Here is a 22,927-nt window from a genome sequence, read left to right as displayed (position 1 = left end):
GCCCATTTCTTTCAGGGAATTGATCCCCAAAAGGAGGCCAGATGCTGGTGCTAGTGTTGAGAATGAAGAGAAAGTAGAGAGGTTCAGGCGAGCCACAGTCCGCAGTCTGAAACGGGAGCTGGGGAGCCCGGGGAGCCGGCTCACCTCTGCCCTGAGCAGGGCCCCTGCCTGTGGCTGTGAACTCCCGGCCTGGCCCTCTCAGTGCCCAGGGGCACTGGACTGTCGCTCTCTATTCTGGGCCGAGGTCCAGTCCCAGCTTGTTGCTTGGATCCCAGTGTGATAGGCAAGTGCATCAGGGAACGTGCACTTTAAAGAGGGTTTTTGAGTGAGATTTTTTTTTTTTAAATGGAGGTAGCAGGGGTTGAACCCAGGACCCTGTGCATGCTAAGTATGCGCTCTACCACTGAGCTATGCCTTCTCCCCCTAATGGGGGTTTTGAGTGGTTCCAGCTCTGCTTCCTTATTTCTGTCATTAGCCGTATGGACCAGAGCATCTTAAAAAGATCTGAACAGTGTGAGGTGTGTCTCCAAAGGCTCGCTGCTCCCTTTGCGGAGTTGGGAGGATGGGGCTGAGATGAACACCCCGGGGGCGTGGGAGGCAGGGCACCAGGGATGTTTCTCTAAAACACAAAACAAATGGTCCTGACTTACCCTGAAAAAAGTCTCCACAAAGCAGCGGATTGTAGAACAGGAGTTTGTCAGTGAAATAAAAGCTCGGTTTGTGGAAAATGTCCGCATCCAATGAGAGTCGTGGGGCCAAGTTTTTCTGTCTGATTCCCCAGCCTTTAGCTGGGGGAAGCTGGGTGCAGGTCTCTTTCAGAGATGGGGGAAAGGGCTGGTCTGATTTTGGCTGAACCCCAGGGGATCAGGGCTGGACTGAGGGAGACCATGGCCCTGCCAGGTCAGCCTGGAGCTAGCAGTGATCTGGGTCCTCTTCATTCAGGGCCAGTGCCAGGAGGGCCAGGGGTGTTTGCAACAGTAGCCGGTAGAGATGCCACCCTTTCCTTTGGCAGGTACCGTGTGAGCGTCAGACCCAGATACGTCACCAGGTACAAGACGGTGACCCAGTTGGAGTGGAGGTGCTGCCCTGGCTTCAGAGGGGGAGACTGCCAAGAAGGTCCCAGAGACCCGGAGAGGACCCCCCGCCCCACGCCCGCTCGGCCTCGGAACAGCATGAAGAAAGCCACAGGTGACCGCTTACCCGGGCTCTGCCGTGCGCGGCCGCCACCTCCTCCGCACTCCGGGAGTCAGGAGTTATTACAGTGCAGCGCTTTCCGGGGCCTGCCGACAGTGCGCATGTATGCCTGCGGTAGACACACGGGGCACCCGCATTCATGTGCTGAAGCGGTAGCAAGAGGAACTTTTAAAAAGGAAGCCGCTTTGTTAGGGCCGCCTTGTTGTGACAGCCAAGGCCTCAGAGGAGGAGCTGCTGCTGGTTTCGGCCTTCTGCGGCCTGAGGCACAGATGGAAGAGCCAGGTGTAATGACGTAAGGATGCTGGGCTTGCTTTTACTTTGCTCCTCACCTCCAGGCTCCCGTAAACCTGAATCTGGAGGAGCTCACATTGTTTTCTAAAGAAGAGGTAAATGAAATCCTTCTCATTCTGTTCAGGGTGAGATGGCTGCAAAGCTAAAAAAGTGTCCGGTGAGGTGGCTCTTAAATTTGCTTCTGATTTGTTTTTCGTCTGTTTTCCCCACTGTTTTTAATTAAACCTTTTAAGCATATTTCTTTTTTGGGGTTGGGGAAGGTAATTAGGTTTATTTATCCATTTATTTAAATGGAGGTGCTGGGAATTAAACCCAGGACCTTGTGCATGCTGAGCACACACTCTACCACTAAGCTGTACCCCCCCCCCCACTTACAATTTTTTTCTTTTTTAAGTGAAGTAGCACAAACTCAGTAAATAGCTTAGAAAGCAATGGTAATTTCCACATTTGCCTTTAAGTGTGATATTAAGAGACTGATTTTTATGGATAAAAATGTCTTCACATTTTATCCTACCTCAGTTTATCTTTCCTCTTTTTATTTGTATTTATTTTTCCCCTTTTTAAAGTTTAGTGAGAATGATGCAACCTAGGTTTCCCTATGAGCTAGATGTTTGAGTTGTCTTTAAATGATTATATTTTCCCCGGAGATGTTTTCAATTCTGAAACTAGTGGTGTTTCCCAATATTGTCTGTAAGACAGATTTTAAAATAATTTTTATTACAAAAGTAATGCATATCAATTAAAGAATGTTTATAAAATACAGGAAAAATGTTTAAGAACACTTAATCTCGCCACTGTTAACATTTTACTATAGAACAGTACGTCTTCTCTACAGCTGCACAGACATCTCGTTAAAGAAAAATTCATTCATTCGTCCCACAGATAGTCATCAAGCTCTCTCTCTGCAGGCTCTGTACTGGGCACTTGAGAAAAGAGAGGCCCAAGGCAGGCACAGCCCCCGACCTCCCGGGAGGCTAATATGAGACAAGTGCTTACAGCAGATCGTGGCAGGCGCGGTGATGGGGACACGGAGGGGTCTGCTGGATCACAGTAGATAGCTTATCTCTGTTTAGTTTAGTTTAGTTTTCATTTTACAAAACTTCAAACACATGTGTAGTTTAATGAGTTGGATAGTTTTATAAGCACTGTTAGGATAAGCAGGGATTCCCTTTCTCCCCCACCTCCCTTCCCAGGGGTAATTACTTTAAACTCTTAACATTTTTTTTTAATTGAGTATAGTTGATTTACAATATTAATGATAGGTGTACAACATAGTGATTCAATACTTTTACAGATTATACTTCATTTAAAGTTATTGCAAAATAATGGCTATATTTCCCTGTGCTGTACAATACATCCTTATTGCTTATGTATTTTATACATAACAGTTTGTGCCTCTTAATCCCCGTTCCCCCTTCCCTCTCCCCACTGGTAACCACTAGTTTGTTCTCTACCTCTGTGAGTTTGTTTCTATTCTGTTATATACATTCGTTTGTTTTATTTTTTAAATTCCACATAAAAGTGATAACATAGGATATTTGTCTTTCTCGATCTGACTTATTTCACTAAGCATAATACCTTCCAGATCCACCCATACTGTTACAAAGGGCAAAATTTCATTGTTTTATGGCTGAGTAGTATCCCATTGCATATAGACACCACATCTTCTTTATCCACTCACCTGTTTATGGACACTTACATTGCTTAAAAATATGGAATGCCTCACAAAGGTGTGTGCCATCCTTGTGCAGGGGCCACGCTAACCTTCTCTGTGCCAGTCCAGTTTTAGTATACGTGTGCTGAAGCGAGCACCGCTTTTAACTCTTCAGACGGTCCTTTGGAATTTACCTCCATGTCTCTTGACTTCTCATTGTGGAAGGTGAGGATTTAACTCCCTTTCATCTACTTGCAAACACAGACGGGGCTCCTGTACCACCGTCCTTTCCCTTCAGTTATCCCGTGTTTTTACCTGCTCAGAAGTTCCTGTTTCCGTTGTAGCGGTTATGCAGGTGATGTCTACAGCTGAGCCCTGGAGTGTACTGCGGATGTACTGCCTTTCCTACACAGCTTTTGGATTTCTCTTGAGTTAATAGTTATGTTTTCCTTTGCTTGGTTTTCTACGTTTTTATCTCTATTTCAACCCAAACTCTCCCTGGTTATCTAAATGTCCCCTCGTTGTGTCCAGAGACATCAATTTCTTGAAGAAATGTCTCCTGGTGCCTTCTCATCTCCCCCTCCCCGCGGACTGGTCACCTGCTTGTCCTTGTTCGCAGCTGCCCCGCCCCTGCCGTGATCTTGCCTGACTTCTCTCCCATCCACTGCCTGCTCCTGTCCCCCTGCTCTTTCTTGACTTACTCCCTTGCTTCAGTGAAGCAGATCTTCCAGTGGTTTCATGAGAGGATTGCACGGGGCATAAACTTTCTGAAGTTTTACAGCCTGAAAACATGTTGTCTCTAGCTTCAGAATTCTAGGTTTGAAATAATTTTCCTTTAGAATTTTGAAAGAGTGGCTCAACCTTCTTCTAGCTTCCAGTACACTTGAAAAACTCCAAAACCGTTCTGATTCTCAGTTTTTTACGTGTGACTTGATTGGCATTTTGGTTGTTTTTTTATTGGGATTTCAGAAGAGAATGAAAGGAAGTGCTTATCCTCAATCTGTCACTATAAGGAGCAACATACTGTTTGGGGAACTTACTTTTTAACTATTTATACGGAACAAACCTCCATCATTAAATATTCTTTTTTGTTGTTGTTGTTTTGAGGGGAGGGAAGCAATTAGGTTTATGTGTTTATTTATTTATCACTATTAATTTTAATGAAGGTACTAGGGATCCAACCCAGGACGTTGTGCATGCTAAGCACGTGCTCTACCACTGAGCTCTGCCCTCTCCCTCCACCTTATTAAATATTCTATGGTATCGTTTAATGACTTCAGGGAGTGTGGTTGTTTGGACACAGTCCCCTGCCACTGACCACTTAGGCTTTTTGCCATTTTTCATTATAGGTAATACTTGAATAAGTATTTTTTCCTGTTAAATGTTTGGATTCATCTTTATTATTTACTAGAATAAATTTCTAAAAGTGTAACTGCAGAGTCAAAAGGATTCTGAGTATTTTGATACACTGGCCAAGTTATCCTTCCAGAAAGTTGTAGCAATTCTCAGAGTCACCAGTAGTATAGGAGAAAAGGATTTCCTTACATCTGGATCCTCCCCGCTTCTTCTGCCCTTTTTAAAAAAATTTCCGTTTCTCAGAGCAGCATTTCATTTGTATGTGATTCAACAATGTTTTTTTTTTTTTTTTTTCCTAGTACCCTGAGATAAAATACATTCTTCAGTACGGAATATAAGGTGTTCTTTCTAGTTTTCTGCATGGGAGTTTGGACATCTGAATTCCAGTCTTGGTTTTACCACTAAACTGATTTTACTGAATAATAGCTGTTGCTATGATTGTGTGCAAAAGGTTAGAGGAGGGAAAAACAATGAACTTTTAATTCAAATATCCACAACATTCTCAATATACTTGCAGTGTTTGTCGGGGTGCCAGTGCTTTGTGGTGCATTTTATTTCGTTGTAACCTATGTTGTGTGTGGCCTTTCCCACCTGATGGGGTAGGTCTCAGTGTGGTCCGCAGGCTTGCCGATGTCACGTGCTTTCTCGTATTCCATGCGTCTGTTGCGTTCAAGGGCATGGTTTCCTGCTTATTCTCCTGTTGTCTCTTGTTTCAATAACCTCCTTTTTGTTTAATTTATCTCTCTCTATCTATCAGTTTATTTTCATTGTAAGACTCATCACAATTATTTCATAGTAATTTTTTTCTTTTGAACCATTTCCTTGGAGGTATATTTCTCAAGGTAGGATTATCAAAAATTCAGTGTTTGTATTCTTTGACTTAGTGAATCTTACTGCGTAGGGGCCACAGGGCTCTGTCCTTAGGAGACACCAGTAGAATCTGCTGCTTTATTTCTCTTTTGCGTTTAGTTTCCCCAACTGCATGACGGCGCTAAACAAGGTCTGTGAGACTCCTTTAGCACAGGGATGCTACAAAGAGAAGGAGAACACTTAGGAGCTGCGTGGAGGATGACTTGCTGCTCATGTGATGTAATACCACCCGGCAGCTAATGGGTGGATCTCAGTGGCTTCTTGTGGTTTTACGGAATGCGGTCAACCATCAGGGTGCAGCTGCAGGTCCCTAATGTGGGAATGATGTGTTCATATGATAAAGTAAATAAAGATTATTTCCCTTCAGGGTGAAAGAGACCATTGAGTATCTATTACATGCCATGGAAATATTCTCTTAACCACCCAAAGAGGGAAGACAGTCCCTCTGTTTCGTAGATGCAGGGATTATAGTTCACAGAAGGGAATTAAGTTGCTCAAGGGCAGGCTGTAAACAGTAGAGCCTGAACACCACCAGGGGTCTTTTGACTTAAGCCCACATCTTTTCCACTCTACCAATGTAGTGACCTGCGGTGGGAGGGGAGCTGTAAGTGGAGGTTTCAGTGTGGTCTGTGAGTACCCTGTTTACTGGCTTTGCAGAAACTCGATAAAGGTAGAAAATGTTAAGTCATGTCCAACTCTTTCTTTGTAACAGACAATGAACCGAGCCAGGTCTCAGAGCCTAAGAAGACGCTGTCACCAACCCCTGCGGCGGAACCAAGTCGGACGGTAGATCCAAAACAGGGGCCCCAAGAACTTCAGGAAAAGAAAATCCAGGCGCTCGAGGAGAAGGTTCTCCGACTCACAAGGACAGTTACTGATCTCCAGTCTTCCATTGCCGGGGTGAATGAAAACCTCAGACACGCCATTCAGGACGATGCCAGCAAAATGCTGGCATCATGGCTCAGTAATCTGCACCCCCAGCCCGTGCCAGACAGTGCCATTGGTGAAGAACCAGAAACGATCCAGCTTCCCGGTGTCCTCCACAATAGGGACTCTGGCATGAAGGACATCCAGTCTGAATTGGCTGAAGTCAAGGATGCTCTGAAGACCAAGAGTGACAAGCTGGAAGAGCTGGATGGGAAAGTGAAGGGTTATGAAGGGCGGCTCAGACAGCTCCAGGAGGCTGCCCAGGGCCCTATAGTCACCATGACGACCAATGAGCTCTACCAAGCCTATGTGGACAGTAAGATTGATGCGCTGAGGGAGGAGCTCATGGAGGGGATGGACAGAAAGCTGGCCGACCTGAAGAACTCGTGTGAGTACAAGCTGGCTGTGCTCCAGCAGCAGTGTGATGACTATGGGAGCAGCCACCTGGGAGTGGTTGAGCTTATAGGAGAGAAGGAGACGAGCCTGCGAAAAGAAATAAACAACCTCCGAGCCCGAGTACAGGACCCGTCAGCCCGGGCAAATTGCTGTGATGGCACAAAGAATGGTGACTTTGGGCAGCAGATCAAGGTGTTAGACCAGAAAATTGAAAGAGTTGCCGAAGCCACCAGAATGCTGAACGGACGTCTGGACAATGAGTTTGACCGCCTCATAGTTCCGGAGCCAGACGTGGACTTTGATGCAAGGTGGAATGAACTGGACGCAAGGATCAATGTGACTGAGAAGAACGCGGAGGAACACTGCTTTTACATTGAGGAGACCCTTCGGGGGACCATTAATGGGGAGGTGGGTGACTTGAAGCAACTTCTCAATCAGAAGATCCAGTCTTTGGAGGAGCGCCTGGGGAGCGTGCTGCTGGAGGCGGCCAACAGCTCCGGTGCAGAGCTCGCCGGCCCTGCGCCGGCCCCGCCAGGGGCACAGGGGGCTGGGCACGGACAGGTCCTGATGGAGTTAAACCACCTGAAGGACAAAGTGCAGGCTGTCGAGGACCTCTGCCTGCAGAGCTTCCAGAGACAGCCTCACGGGGTAGACGATGCTCTACACAATGGAGAAGGCCAGACAGCGGGGGACAGCTTGAGCCTTTTGAAACCTCTAAATGACACGATGCACGGGAAGTTTCAGGAAACTGAACGGAGCATCCAGAACCTTCAACGGGATTTTAGTCTCCTTTACTCTCAACTCAACTACACAGAAGACCACATGAGGCATCTTCAGAAGGAGCTGAGCGGTTGTACAGGAGGCAGCAACGCTGGATTTGGGGGGTGTTCTAAGGGGGGTGAGCCGGAGAGACTGGAGGAGACCCTCCCATCTGCCCGGGGCCCCCCGGCACCCTGCTGCGGCCCGCTGGACGAGGGGTGGCAGAGGCTGCGGAGCCAGGTCCTCGCTGAGCTGGACACTTGTAAGGAGAAGACGCACGAGGTCCAGAGGGAGGTCTCCGTGGTGGAGGACAGAGTGTCTCACATGGAGAAGATGTGCAGCAAACTGGACTCCGTCGCCGGGAGCCTTCAGAAGATCGAGGAAGGACTGAACAAGCACGTCAGCAGCCTGTGGACTTGCGTCAGGCAGATGAACGGGACGCTGCGGGCACACTCCAGGGACATCGCCGGCCTGAGGAACTCTGTCCAGCAGTTCTACAGCCACGTTTTCCAGATCTCTACCGACCTGCAAGATCTGATCAAATTTCAACCATCAGAAAGTAAGTGGGTCTTGACAATGCCACTGCTTGTGTTTGTCTGCAATCTGTATTATGCTGGAGTGTGATGGTTTGTGGGATGCGCTGAACTTCATCACTGCTACCCTAGGTGTGCTTCCTGGATGGGAGCCAGTGTGTGAGTTGTTTGGTGCTGGGTAGCAACGAGATAGATACCAACAACGAGAATAAATATTTAGGAACTTTGAAAATAGCTTGACATCAACATAGAATTCAGGCACGTGATCTGTGCATTTTGCGAAGTATCAGCCTACAATAAATTGAAAATATGAAAGGAAAAGTGGTCCTTCAGTGCAGGTAGATGGCAGAGGGTTGATCTGTGCCATCAGGATGGTGAGCTTAGACTTGGGGTCAGATTGTTGGCATAAGAGCCTGGCGCGGTGGATGTGTTATCCCGTCTTCCCCTCAGGGGGTCTCCTGAATGCGTCTGTATTCTCCTCTCTACAAGCATCGGTTTTTGTTTGCTGGTGTCATTATAATCTTTGTCGTCATCATCCGTGGGCCACTTCCTAGTCCCTAAAATCTAGGGCCTAGGTGATGGCAGTTAGAAGGCTGTCATGTCCTGTCCAAAAACAGAGACAGGACCATGGGCAGAAGCCCTGCAGGGGCATTGTTTAAAGCCCCATCGTGCCCAGAACAAGGACACTCATCAGTTGTGCTCAGGCCAAGGCTTGCTACACATCACTCAACAGATGTTTGCTGGATGAATGAATGAGCTGAATGAATGAATGGTCCCTTGGTAGAACTGAGTGACATAATTCAAGTTAATCTGGTTCTTGGGGGCTCAGCACTTCGTCCCAGAGGGGCAGCGCTGCTCTTGTATGCAGCTGGGGTAGCCTCAGTACTGAGCCAGCCCCTTCTAATGGAGGCGGGGAGAGATGAGCAGGGAGCTCACATTTATTGAGCACCTTCTGTATACCGGCAGTACACCAGTCCCTTCAGAGACATGTCTCCAAGCCCCACAGCCACCTCATGGGGAGGGCACACTGCTCTCCCGAGGGGGAGTGTGTCCAAGGTCGCACAGCTGGGAAGTGGTGGAGGCAGGAGAAATTGTCCCCAGTCCGGCACACATCTCCTCGTGTCTCCCAGAGTTGAACGCAGACCCCCTGGCTCCATAAGGACGTGTGGAGGGCCAGCTGTGTGCCTGGAAGGACCCACTTCCTGACCTGTCCTCTCCCTGTTTTCTCTCCCTCGTCTTCCTTTTTGGCCTTTATCACCTTTCCATCTGGCCCAGCTCCAGGTGACAAAGGCCCTGATGTGTTGATGCAATTTCATGGCCTGTGTGAGCCTATAGGATTTAGGGTCAGGTCCCAGCCGAGACATGCAGCCCGGAGCAGGAGAGGCAGGCGAGCCCTGGCCCGGCCTCCCAGGTGGGAAAGTGCTTTGGACGTTCCCCGAGATCAGGAGCTTGTAGATAAGGGTTACCCAGGCCCACCCCACTATTTATAGCACCCCCCCCCAGGCCCTTGTAAGTCCTATCTCTGGAATGTGGGGTAAAGGTCATGGGACTGTGTGTGTAGTCACAGAGGGATTGTCCCCGTGGTGACAGTGCCGTCTGGACTGTGCTTTATAACAACAGATTGAACGCAGATATTTCCAGCTGATTTGCGACTCCCAGGCAGCGTGGGAAGCTGTGTTCACGCTTCCACGCTTGTCTGTGGAAGCAGGAGCAGGAGGTGGATGCCTTTAAAGAGAGTGGCTTCCGAAAGATGATCCTTCGGGAATGAGTTCACCGTTGTGAATGTAGACTGTGTGGACTTTGGAGAATTTCATTGACTGAAAAGAGTCAAAAATAAACAGGTAGAGTCTGTCCATCCCTGCAGAACATCCAGGTCTAGGGGATCCGGGACCAAGTCCCTGAGGTCCGTGGGCAAGTCTGGAGTTCAGGTCCGTCACCACGTCGGAGTCAGCAGTACATTTCTGAGCTCTGTGAGGGGTGCGGAGGCCAGTGGCCCGACCATCCCCCTAAAGGCATTTCCATCCACAGTGGTGAAGACACACATAGGTCTGCAGAGAGCATAGGACACAGTGTGTGACCCCGATGAGTGGTGCAGGGTGCTTTCAGTTCATAGCATCTTACTGAGCCCGTGTTGTTGGGAGTAATGAGCTTGTGTGCCTGGCGTATGGGACAGTGACAATGTACGTGACAATGACAGTCTTAGGGGAAACAAGCAGACAGATGGTCACGGGAATGGGGTGTGCACAGGCGCACTGGGCATGCAGAGAAGCACCCACGGCCGCAGTGGAAGTCAGGGAGGTCTTCCCAGAGGAGAGAGCCCTGAGCCGAGCCTTCAAGGTCGGGTCGGTTGAGAGTTCTGAGCTGGTGGGGTGAAGAGTGAGGTGTATTGATGAGGGAACTTCTGGAAGGAGGTGTTCCTAGAGATAATACTGACGGATGGGCAGGGTTCAGAGAAGCAGGAAGGGAATTTTGTGAATGGATTTGTTATCTCTTGCTGTGTGACAGCCTGCCCCAAATCTTGGTGGCTTAAAACAACAAAGATGTATCCTTTTCCATTATTGTGTGGGTCAGGGACTCGGGCAGGGCTTGGCTTGGCAGTTCTTCCGCTCTGTTTGGCGTCAGCTTGAGTCACTCACTCAGCTGTGATTGGAGGCAGTTAGGCCTGGCTGGACTGGACGGTCCAGGAAGACGTGGGGACTCAGGGTTCCTCCCCATGGTCACTCTTGCTCTCGTGAATCATGTGACTCACTTACTTGGGCTTCCTCACAGTGTGGTGGTCCCCGGGCGGCAGACTTACTACACAGCAGAAGCAGGAGCTGCCGACCCCTTCCAGGCTAGGCCCAGAGCCGGCATGGGCTCCCTTCTGCCATGTTCCATTGGTCAAAGCAAGTCACTCCTGAGGGTGACGAGGCTTGTGTGTGTCAGAGGCACAGTCATTACGTCTCCCACCATGAGCCAAGGTCCAGAGCTGAGATGCAGGATGTAGTCACCGGAAACCTGGCTGCTGGTCCAGGGACGCAGACCCTCCTGTTTCTACTTGGTCCACTGCCTCTTGCACAGAGGCCGTTCTTTCCTTGGGAAGCACCAGGAGGGGGTCGGGCTTAGCCAGGAAGCGACCCGCGGGGAGCGGAAGGGGCTTCAGCGGATGCTCGACTAGATCCAGGTCTCTCTGTCTCCCTCCCGTGGGCACCGATGTCCTTTGCCAGGTGTAAGAGAGATTCTTGAGACTATATACAAATGCTCAGTTACTTTTTTGGACAAAAGGCCTGTGACTTTCATCTAGGACTCAGAGAGGTGCTTAGCTTCTAAAAGGTGAAGAGCCCTGCATTTTCACAACCTTCAGCTCTGTGACGTGGGTGTGACGCCCCTCCCCTGGGCCCCACACGCCCCCCCCCACTCCTTCGACTGTACAGTCATTCATTCAGCAGACACTTACTGAGTCATGTCCTGGTGCTGGAGTTTCAGCCCTCGGGGATCTTAGGGTCTAGAGGGGAAGAACACAGTGAATGCACAGCCAGGCAAACAAAGCTCTAATTTCAGCTGGTGCTCAGTGGGTGGGGAAAGGTGGACCAGAGGGGAGTGAAAGAGAACAGGGGACTTTGTACTTTACATGAGAGATCAGGGAGGGGTGCTCAGTGGAGATGACATTTGAGCAGAGACATGAATAAGATGAGGGAGCGAGCCCTGCCGGGATCTGAGGGAAAAGTGTTCCAGGCAGAGGGAACAGCAGGTTCAAAGGCCCTGAGGTGGGAATGTGTCTGTTCTGTTTGAAAACTCAGAATGCCAGTTAGATCACGTCTGTGAACAAGGGGGAAAGTCCTAGGCGGTGAGGTCAAGGGGTGGGAACCAGGTCAGGTGGGATTTTATAGGCTGTGATAAAGGATTTGGATTTTGAGTGCCATGAGAAACTATGGGAGAATTTTGAGCCAGAAAGTAATTATTATTTGCAGTCCCAGCTACTTCACACATTCTCTGTGACTTTGGACAAGTTATTTATCTACTTAATGCCTCACTTTTGGCATCTATTAATTGAAGATAATAACGTAGTAACACCTAAGCAGTTAGTATGAGGACTAGCCCTCCTAAGTGGTGGAGTGTTACATAACGCCTGGGGCTTGGTGGTCACTCAGTGGCACCTGCTGTTCTGACCCTCTGCCCCCACGATCGGTGGTCACTCCGCTCCTGGATGACCTTCTCTCTCTCTCCTTTCCTACAAGCCCCCAGGCCTTGAGAGTGGGCTTGTCTGTACCTCAGATGTGGGATGGGAGCCCTGGGTGTGGGGTTTCTGGCTGCTCTGCAGAATGTTCTAGAAAGCCCTTTGTTTTTCTTTTCCAAATTGGGGGGGTCAGGTATAAAGTCTAAAGAGCCTAGAAATCTCCCCTCCCCAGCATTCAGGATTCACGGTCAAATACTTTTGCTGATGAGAAACTCAGCACTTGGGAATAAACTAGGTTCTGTGCGACCAGGCGGAAGCTCAGTCCTTTGTTCTTCCCTGTGATGTGGCCACAGGGGCTCGGCCTCTGTGCCTCACGCACCTGCTCTCGTTTTCACAGCTGGGCGGGGGCGCTGGTCCTTCACACTTTTCTCACCAGCACCCTGGCCTTTCCTTTAGCCCCCAGTGGCCCAGTCTCACCGCCACTGAGGTTGTGGGGGAGGAAGTTGCTGTTCTGGCAGCTCCAGGGCTGCCCCCAGGGGGTGAAGGCAGAGCCTGCTTCCCCGCCTCCGGTCCTAGCCTTCCCTGTCGGACCTGGATGCCATGCCCGGCCAGACCCCAGTCCATGCTGTACCTGTTGCAGGTGGGACAGAAGGGGAAACCTGGGCTCCCGCCGAGCAGAGATGGGGGCAGAGGACGCGTCTGTGCATCAGGGAGGCTCTCCTCCCCTCCGCCTGTGCCCGCCGGGATGCCACAGCGTTGTGCCAGCCCCGCCAGTGACAACTGTGTGGCTTCCTTCTTCAGATCTCCCCCTCCCTTCTGTTCGTGTCTCAGGGCAGTTTCTCATGAGTACTTGAATTATAATTAATCTATATAATTATATATGATGTATAATTAATAATGTTTCACTTAAGAGTGTTACAGATTTAAGAATTCCGTTTTTATAAAGTTGCTTAACCTAAGCTGTGCTGTGAGAATGAAAAAGCAGATTTTTCAAATAAGTGTCTAACTGTAGAGTCTGGCCAGGGAAGAGTGGCTTGATGCCAGTATTACGACGCTGTTGGCCGCTTGAAATCCACTGAGTTGGGGGGCCAGTTTCAGCCCACGAGAGCCTGAGAGAGTAAGTTAGAGTCTTATAAATACATCAAGGCTAAATGAACCGCGTCCACTCAGACCACACTGGCTCAGACAGTACCTGCCAAGAGCACCTGGGTTCTGTGACGCTCTCCAGTTGGGGGGGAGTAGCAGCTGCTTTCCTCCGTCTTAACCTTGTCTTCAGAACTGCGGGGTTCCGGGAATCAGGCTCTATCCTAACTGCGTGCAGAATCTTCTGCGAGCTTTAAAGAAAGATTTACTCCAGGCTTGCTCAGGAGATTTTTGCTCAGCAAGAAGGAGGTGAGATCCAGAAATTTGTAATTAAGACAAAAACCCGCTAGCTCTGGTCTCCGAAATGGAAGGAAGGCCACCTCACAGGCAGCACTGGGGCCGCTGTGCCCAGAGGGAAGCAGGGGCGGGAGGACGGTGAGGAGAGAGAATAAAACCCCAACTTGGACACAGTACCACCCACGAAAGCGTGACTGGGATGTGCGTGTCCACAGATGGACTCCACCATTCATTACTGACGTGTGTCTCCTTGCGTCTTGACTGTTACAAGTGGTCTTAACAACTGTCTTAAACTCAGGTAGGTCCTCTGCATTTCCATTTCCATTTCAGAGTCAGCTTGTGAATTTCTACAAAAAAAAAAAAGTCCCCAGTGATGCTCATGTTCAGACTGGCCCCTCTAGGGTTCAGTGACAGTGAATTATGTTCCATATTCACTGCCACCGTCGTTAACGCGCGCCCAGAGCTGAACCTCGGCTGCCGTGTTCTCTGCGTTGTACTTTTCAGAAACGCAGGCGTTTCCCCTGGTCGGCCTGATTCCACAGGGCTTCAGTGGGGTCATGTCTGGACTCCTTTTCCTGGCTGGGCTCGCAGTCTTTGTTCTCTTGAGCAGGAGTCAGTACGGGCCCTTCTGTGATGTAACCACATAGCGCTCCTTGGACGAGCTTGACCATTTGTCCTCTTTGTTCCAACCAAAACCAACGCAGCATTTCGACTGCTGTTTGCTCAGACAGAACCATTCCTGTGAACACACATCTCCCGTCCTCTGTTAGGAGAACAAGGCAGGATTTCTGCAGATTGTCTCCCCAGCCCTAAGAATCGTTTTACAGGCCTGCGTGTCCTCCACTTAGAGGGCAGACTCCTGTCCTCTCTGACCCTGGCCTTCCTGTGGGGCCCCAGCCCACCCTGTCCCCACTCAGTGCAGGAACCATGGTTTCTGGGACCTTCCTGAGGAGTCGGGCGTATTTCACACCTCGTCAGGGATGGTGCAGGGCCTTTCCCAGGAACTGAGTGGCTTTGCGGTGCAGCGTGGCAGTCCATCCACTTAGCATGCTGAATGTCAGCATTTGGATGTATTATTTTAAAGTCAGAAATCTTGATTGACGTCTTTAAAATACTCGCATGGAGGGGGAGGGTATAGCTCAGTGGTAGCGTGCGTGCTTAACATGTACTAGGTCCTGGGTTCAATCCTGAGTACCTCTGTTAAAAAAAAAACCTAATTGCCCCTCCCCCCAAATTTAAATTTAATCTTGAAAAATAAAATAAAATCCTTGTATAGTTGCAGCGTCTGGTCTGCAGACACCCCTCGGGACGCTAGGCAGGTCAGATTCCACCCTCTCTCCCTGGGCTTCTAATGAGCTGCACCTGACGTTTGCACCGTGCTTTAGTCAGGGGAGCGCGCCCGCACCCACCGCCTCGCCTGCCCGGCTTGGATTCTGCCTGCTTGTCGGGAGGCATTGCCGGTTTAGCCCTGTGATGGATGCGGCGATAACTCCGGAAATTTCCTTGATTTTCCCACAGCCACGCCTCTAACATGGACTCTGACGCCTGCGGCCGGTGTCCGTCCCCACAGCCCTGTCCTGTGACGAGACACCACCGAGTTGCCAGGCATAGCTGGGGGGCCTTAACTCTGGTGATTTAGATTCGCGGGGCAGCGCCTCCCTTCAGGGCTCCCTGGTGGCTGCAGGAGGAGACGGACGACCCGGGCTCCTGGCAGCAGAGGGAGGCGTGAGTCAGCTGGAAGACACGCATTCTTAACACAGCAGCCTCGCAGATTGTTGGGGCTTTTCTTAGGCAGGTTTTTGTCTCAGTGACGTTGAAATTGGCTTTTAATAAGAACTTCAAAGGAGAGAGAGTGGCCTCTCCTACCTGGTGTCAGGTCCATCCTTGGTAAGGCCGTGGCACAAGGCCACACGCTGGTGTCAGACCAACGCCTTGGGGCAGGCTCTGGAATGAGAGCAGGTGCATGTGTGTCTGATCGTGCCTCCGTTCCTGACACACGGGCAGCCACACGGGCAGCCACACGGGCAGCCACACTGGCAGCCACACTGGGCTCTGGTGAAGAACTCAGTTCAAATGGTCGCTGTCTGGATTAGAAACATATGTCCTGTTCAGAGAGCCATCGACTGCCAGAGTTGTCTTCCCAGAACGAGCGAGAGGCTGTCCAGTCTTTGTTACAAGCGTGGAATGAATGTGTGTGATGCCTTGGGCTGAGCTGGAGCCGAGGCCTGGCCGGGGACGTCAGGGTCTAGGGCAGCCTCCTCATCGCTGTCTCCGCTGTGACAGGAGGGGCTGGAGCTGTTGCTCTCACGGCCTCGTGGACCGGCGCCCCGTGGAGATTAGAGGAGGACATTAGCCCAAGCGGTGTATTTGCTCCTTCTTTTCCCTCTGTTTCCCACTTGGTAGGACAGGCCTGGGTGTTGAGGGCATGGGGACTGGAAAAGGAAACCTCTGGCCGGCTCTGGGCACCAGCATCGTCATACTAGGTTGGTTGGCAGAATAAGGGCGCCTCACTGAAGGGCTGCAGAAAGTGGGGTGCGGCCCGTGGTCCCGGCTGTGGTCCAGCTTCCCTTCCTTCACCAAATATTTCAGTGCGTCAAGTGCCAGGCCCTGTGCTCAGCCCTGGGGATAAAAGATCACTTAAAGTGTCCTCCAGTGCTCAGCATCCAGCAAGAGAGGAAAGAGTAAACTATGGGGAGATCCTCCGAGGCCAAAGAGCTTCATGGCCTGGAGGCAGGCCTGTCCAGGCCCCGACTGGCCAGGTTCCCGACGGCCTCGAGGAGATGGTGTCTGAACTGGGGCGGGCATGTGGCAGCGAGGTTGTCCCAGGAGGCATTTTCGGGCATGTGAACAGCAAAGCACGAAGCAGGGCAGGGCAGGTGACAGCTGGGCCTGGCAGAGGGACTGGAGGAGGTGGGCAGGGGGCGGACACGCGGGGTATCAGGAGTTCCAGTTTGCTTGTACGAGTGCTGGAGATGTCTGAACGGGCGGATGATGAGGGAGCGTTCTGAGAGGTGTGGGCGGAGGTCCAACGTTAGAATCAGCTGGACTTAGCACAGACGGGGTGCATGTGATAAGAGAGAGAGGAGAGTGAGGCAGAACTCGGGTGCCTGGGCCAGACGTCGGGAGAGCAATAGGATGTCAGAGAATGAGGGCTGGTTTGAGGAGCTTGTAGGGGAGAGGTGAGAAAGTAAGGACCAGGTGAGGGGCTGGAACTTGGCCATTTTCAGGGGCTTGCATTGAGGGCTGTAGGACTGAGGAGAAGTCATTGCTTGTCCATTTTGGGGGGAGACATATACCCTTGGGCTAAAGAGGAGGAGCCAGTGAGGAGGGACTGATGCTGGACCGAGCAGCTCCAGAAGAGAAGGGGGGCTCCGCTCTGCTCGGATCCTGTGCCCCGGGGCTGGGGTGGGGGCAGCCAGCTTGGTGTGAGGAGGGAGCCGAGACAGACAAGGAGGGACCCAAGCTGCTGGGACTGGAGGGAGAGGAGTAGAAACAGGCCCTTGGTATCCTCTGTAATTACATTTTATAAAAATAAATTGGTACCGAGAAGTTTATAATGAAAACCAGCTCCCTTGCCCCCTTCTCCCTCCAGAGGCAGCCACGTGCAGCTCCTTCAGCTGTTTCCTCCCCAATGCTCACCTCCATATTTCTAAATCCGTGTATCAGCTTTAGATAGCTCTCTGTAGATATTACATGTAGTATTTAGCATTATGTGTATTATTTATCAGCCTATATACTAGGCTCTCTGGTGTTTCCCCCCTTCCCCTCCTCCCAAATCCCAGGAGAATTATACCGCAAAAGTCAAGTCAGTATGCTATTAGGAGCTCAATAGCTAAATCTGATTATGTTGCTTCCATTTTGCTTTTCTCTGAAGTAGCAGTAGTCTTGTATTATGATTTGCTAGATTTTATGCATCTACTTTGGGTTCTCCCCACCCTCCAATGCCCTATCAATACCATAAAAAGATTCAGATCATTTGTTCCATTTTTTAGAATTACTGACCTCCTTCCTAGAATTCTCTCTTCCTGATACAATCTGGGGTGCTCACTCTCTAGAGTTGCAATAAGGCTTTCAGTCTGAAATTTCCTTCAGTACCATCCGAGAAATTTCTTGAACCTTTCTCCAATCTTAGACCCTTTTCTTTACTCCACATTTACAGTTTACTCCTTTGTTTCACTGGAGTACATTTTTTAAAAGCTTTCTCAGAAAGGGTGATTTAGAGAGAGTTTTGTTTTTATTTATTTTTTTAAATGTTTAAGTCAGTTACAATGTGTCAATTTCTGGTGTACAGCACATTGTCCCAGTCATGCATATACATACATAAATTTGTTTTCATATTCTTCTTCATTAAAGGTTATTGCAAGATATTGAACATAGTTCCCTCTGCTATACGGAAGAAACTTTTTATAAATCTATTTGTATATTTAGTGGCTAACATTTGTAAATCTCAAACTCCTAAATTTATCCCTTCCTACCCCATTTCCCCAGTAATCATAAGATTGTTTACTATGTCTGTGAGTCTGTGTCTGTTTTGTAGATGAGTTCATAGTGTCCTTAGTCTCTCTTTTTTTTTTTTTGATTCTGCACATGAGTGATATCACATGATATTTTTCTTTCTCTTTCTGGCTTACTTCACTTAGAATGATGATCTCTGGGTTCATCCATGTTGCTGCAAATGGCGTTATTTTATTATTTTTTATGGCTGAGTAGTATTCCATTGTATAAATATACTACAACTTCTTTATCCAGTCATCTGTCAATGGACATTTAGGTTGTTTCTGTGTCTTGGCTATTGTATGTAGTACTGCTGTGAACATTGGGACACAAGTATCTTTTCGATTTAAGAGTTCTCTCTGGATATATACCCAGGAGTGGGATTGCTGGATCATATGGTAGGTCTGTTTTTATTTTTTTGAGGCATCTCCATACTGTTTTCCATAGTGGCTGCATCAAACTACATTTCCACCAACAGTGTAGGAGGGTTCCCTTTTCTCCAAAGCCTCTCCAGCATTTATCATTTGTGGACTTTTGAATGATGGCCATTCTGACTGGTATGAGGTGATACCTCATTATAGTTTTGATTTGCATTTCTCTGATATTTAGTGATAATTGAGCTTTTTTTTTTTATGTACCTATTGGATATTTGTATGTCTTCATTGGAGAATAGCTTGTTCAGATCTTCTGCCCATTTTTGGATTGGGTTGTTTATTTTTTTGTTACTAAGTTGTATGAGCTGTTTATATATTCTGGAAATTAAGCCTTTGTCAGTTGCATCATTTGCAAATATTTTCTCCCATTCCATAGGTTGTCATTTTGTTTTGCTTGTGGTTTCCTTTGCTGTGCAAAAGCTTGTAAGTTTAACTAGGTTCATTTTTTGCTGTTATTTCTATTGCCTGAGTAGACTGCCTTAGGAGAACATTGCTAAGATTTATGTCAGAGAATGTTTTGCCTATGTTTTCTTCTAAGAGATTTATCATGTCTTGTCTTATATTTTAAGTCTTTAAGCCATTTTGAGTTTATTTTTGTGTATGGAGTGAGGGAGTGTTCTGACTTCATTGATTTACACGCTGCTATCCAGTTTTCTCAACACCTCTTGCTGAAGAGACAGTCTTTTCTCCACTGTATATTCTTGCCTCCTTTGTTGAAGATTAATTGACCATAGGTGTATGGGTTTATTTCTGGGCTCTCTATCTGTTCCATTGTTCCATATGTCTGTTTTTTATGCCAATACCATGCTGTCTTGATTACTGTAGCTCTGCTATCTCTTATATGCAGCATATTGTAGGTTCTTGTTTTATTATCCAACCTGCCACTCTTGATTGGAGCATTTAGTCCATTTAGACATTTAAGGTTATTATTGATATATGTGTGTTTACTGCCATTTTGAACTTAGTTTTCCAGATGATTTGTTATTTCCTCTTTGCTCCTTTCTTTTCCTTTTTGTGGTTTGATAATTTTCTTTTGTATTTTCTTGGTTTCTTTTTGTTTTTTGTGACTCTGTTGTATGCTTTTGACTTGTGGTTACCCAGTTGCTTCCTTGGGCATCAGGGATTGTCACATGGGGTTTAAAGACAGTGTCACTCACACGAGGACACCTGGTGAGAGAAGGGAGAGTTTTGTTTTTAAATATTGCATATCTAAATATGTCTTTATTCTGGTCTCACATTTGATAGCTATTTTGGCTGGGTATAGAATTCAAAGTTAACAATTATACTTCTGAAACATCTGAAGGGGGTGCTTTTGTCTTCTACTTCCCAATACTGTTGCCAAGAAGCCTGATGATGCCCTTCTGAATCAAAGTCACCTTCTAATTATTTATCCCCTGAAATCTTGTGGGATCTTCTCTTTATCCTCAGTGTTGTGAATATACCTTGATTTGGGTATTTTATTCAGAATTGTGCTGGGATGGATCTTCATTGTCCTCAGTTCTGAGAAACTTTTTTTTTTTTTCCTTATGATTCTTCTTTGGTAAGAAACTGTGGTTTTGATTCTCTCCTTAACACCTCATTTTCCCTATGCCCCAGATTTTCTGATCTTTGTATTTGGAAAAGACTTCTGAGTTGACCTTATGGTTTCCTTATGGTTTCCCTCTTACTGTCCATCATTTTGTCTTTCTGGTCTACATTCTAAAAGATTTCCTTGATTTTACCTACCAACTCTATCATTGAATTTTCTTATTTTGGCAAGCTTATTTCTAATCAGCAAAGGCTCATCTCTGTTCTTGGTTAGGCCTTTTAATGCCAGTCTATCCTTGAACTTTGGATGCAGTGTCTTCTGTTTCTCTGAGATGATTACATGTTTACTTTCTTGTATTATTACCTGTTTCTTCAAAGTTCCTTTCTATCGGTTCCCTTTCTCACTCTTAGCCGTCACTGCGGCTGGTGGTGTCTCCATGCCTGGAATCCCTCTGCCTCAGTTTCGGTGTCTAACCCAGCCCTTCCCACCAGAATCCTAAAGAGAAATAAGGCCTGAAGCCTTTCTGTTGTGCGGGGTGAATTAATCTTCAGTCCATCTAGAATGGCATTAGCTCTGCACCATCCTTGGGAGAACTGAGAAAATGATCACTTCATTCATTTTCTGTAGGGCTTAATTCTTTCATGGAGAACTGGTCAGGAAAGGCTACTTGAGAAATAGCCTCCCTTTGTGGCTGGAGGTGGGCTGAGGGGTGAGCATGTGTTTGATCTGCCGTAATTACCTCTGTGAGTTTTAAAACAGAACTAAGTGGCTCAAAATGCAGTCGCTGATTTTGCTTGGTCGTAAGTTGGTAGCGTTGGAACCTGGGCCATTGCATGTACCATGCAGATTGAGGAGGTGGGTGGGGTCTGGCTTTTGAGGGTGGTATCCCTGTGAGTCCTGGCTATTTTTAGATGCCTTGTAGGCCTTCAGGCAGGGCTTCCTGGAAGGCTGGTTCCAGGAATGCATTCATAGGAGGAAAAGGGGGCTGCTTCCTGTCTCTGCCACAGCGCCATCCCAGGAGGGCAGGGAAGTGTGAGTCAGGAGTTTCCTCCAGTGGAAATTCCCTCGGTTGGTAATCTTGTGGCTGTGACCAGAGGCCTGGGGCCTCGGCTCCTTGGGGCCAGTGCTGCAGAGGTGGCCGGAGCTCCCCGACCTTTGCCTGAGTCACGCGGCATCTGCACCGGGCAGGCCCTCAGCTTGTATAAGGTGACCCTGAGACTCGCTTGTTTGAGAGAATGTGGGGTCATCGGAGGCAGCAGATCCCCTTCAGTAATTTGCGATACCTCGGTGGCATCATCATGTCGGGAAATCAGGGCGCCTGGTGCTAGAGCCAGGAGCAGTGCTGATGGGGAAGAGAGGCTGAGGATCCCTTCTCCGGGGCAGGGGGTCTGAGCCCGCGCTGGCGTCTCCCCGTGGAGCCTGAGGCTGAGCATCGTGTCTGAGGTTTTTAACCCTGTGTATTTCTGTCCACTTCCCAAACGCTCAGCGGAGGAGCCTTCCGAAGCGCCCCTGCCTCCGGCGTCGGGAGGGCAGGCCCCGCGGAAGCCGCCCACCGAGCCACCGCCTCCGGAGCCCACCCCGCTGCCGCCACTGCCCGACGACCCCGGACGCCAGCCGCACGCGGGCCAGCGGCCCGTCCTGCCCGAGAGACGCCCCCCGCCGCTGCGGCCCGGCCGCACGGGGCTGCCCTTCTTGCCTGGCTCCACCGGGGTCATGATGGAGACGGGCGAGGCCGGGCCTCCGGGCAGGATGGGCGTGTCGGGGAGGGGCCTGCCCCAGGGGGCGGACGGCCAGACCCGCACGGGGCACGTCCCCAGCGCCGAAGGCTACGCCGGAGCTCCGGGTAAGGCTCCCACGCTGCCGGGCACAGCTGAGCCCCGGGGGCTGAGGGAACCCCGAGGGCGCAGTGGGTCATGGCTCCAAAACTTAGCTCCCCGGAGGTGCTGTGATCCCGAGGCCTGTTCGTGCTAATCACACCCCGGAGCCTGGGGTGCCCTGGGCACAATACATTGTATTTAGAAATAGATTTGCCCCAAGGGCTGGAATTCCTCAGCCTTGCAGGCAGCTCATCCCAGCAGGACGTGCACCTGGGCAACCAAACGCGTCCTGGGAGCTCCTGTGGCAGCAAAGTCAAGCTGCACATCAGAGTGCGAAGCCGGAAGTGTCTGGCTCCAACCCCAGCTGTGTCTTCGCAAAGCTCAGCTCCTTCAGCTGCAAAGGGAGGGTAATAATAGGAGTGTGAGTTACTGCAAGGATGAAGGAAAAAAGCCCAGTTTGGTGCTTGGCTACTAAGTGCTCCGTGGGAGTTGTGAACGTCAGCACGTAGGGGAGGTGGAAGTGGAGGTGACGGTGGCGGAGGAGGAGAAGTCAGGTAAAGTCAGGAAGGAAAAAGAAAAAGGGGCATTAGTGTGACACTCTCCGTGTGCCAGAAAGTGAACTAGGTGCTTGATCCCCGGTAGCTCTCTTGACAGCGCTGTGAGGGTGATGTTCTGTTTACAGATGAGGAAACGGAGGCTCTGCGCTATGACACGTAAACAAGTGAGGTTGCTTGGGGCAGGTCATGCCAGCTGGCACAGGACAGTGCAAATCAGTCACCTTAGAGTTAGACCAAGCTGACAGTCGGGGGCACCCAGCCATGAGCAGGGACAGCCTGCCTGAAACACCGTGGCTGCGTTCCTCCTCAGCCATCCCAGGCTTCAGTGATCACAGCTCTCAGGCAGATGTGCTGCATTTTCTAAGATGACAGGTTTCCACCTGTTAGTTCCATGTATCATGGATGCTTATATTCTGCTGGGCTATTCGTACATCGTCCATCCTTCCACCCACCCACCCATACAACAAACACTGTCCAGTCTTGCTGGGGCAAGGCCAGTGAATAGCCAGTGCTCCTGGAGGGCCTTCTCCCTGGCTGGGGCCCCAGGACTCCAGTCCACCTTTCTCTTCGTGTTCTCCAGC

General features: G+C 49.4%; 1 protein-coding gene and 1 non-coding gene across 3 annotated transcripts in view; one reads left to right on the top strand and one right to left on the bottom strand.

Moving 5' to 3' along the window:
- EMILIN2 (elastin microfibril interfacer 2) overlaps positions 1 to 22,927 on the top strand; it is a 46,380-nt gene that overhangs the window by 19,577 nt on the left and 3,876 nt on the right. Inside the window, exons 3-5 of one of the 2 annotated variants that reach the window (XM_074352505.1) lie at positions 1,013 to 1,188; positions 6,078 to 8,006; positions 21,459 to 21,815. In XM_074352505.1, coding sequence (XP_074208606.1) covers positions 1,013 to 1,188; positions 6,078 to 8,006; positions 21,459 to 21,815 — 2,462 coding nt within the window. The remainder of the gene's footprint in view (positions 1 to 1,012; positions 1,189 to 6,077; positions 8,007 to 21,458; positions 21,816 to 22,927) is intronic. The other variant, XM_074352506.1, reaches the window with a different exon arrangement.
- Positions 3,192 to 3,297, bottom strand: LOC123617770 (U6 spliceosomal RNA). The gene has a single exon (XR_006726015.1). It is a non-coding gene; the product is annotated as a U6 spliceosomal RNA (small nuclear RNA).

This window comes from Camelus bactrianus, chromosome 24, assembly GCF_048773025.1.
Source record: "Camelus bactrianus isolate YW-2024 breed Bactrian camel chromosome 24, ASM4877302v1, whole genome shotgun sequence".
In the NCBI taxonomy this organism is placed as follows: domain Eukaryota; kingdom Metazoa; phylum Chordata; class Mammalia; order Artiodactyla; family Camelidae; genus Camelus; species Camelus bactrianus.
This window is presented reverse-complemented; position numbering and strand designations above follow the sequence as displayed.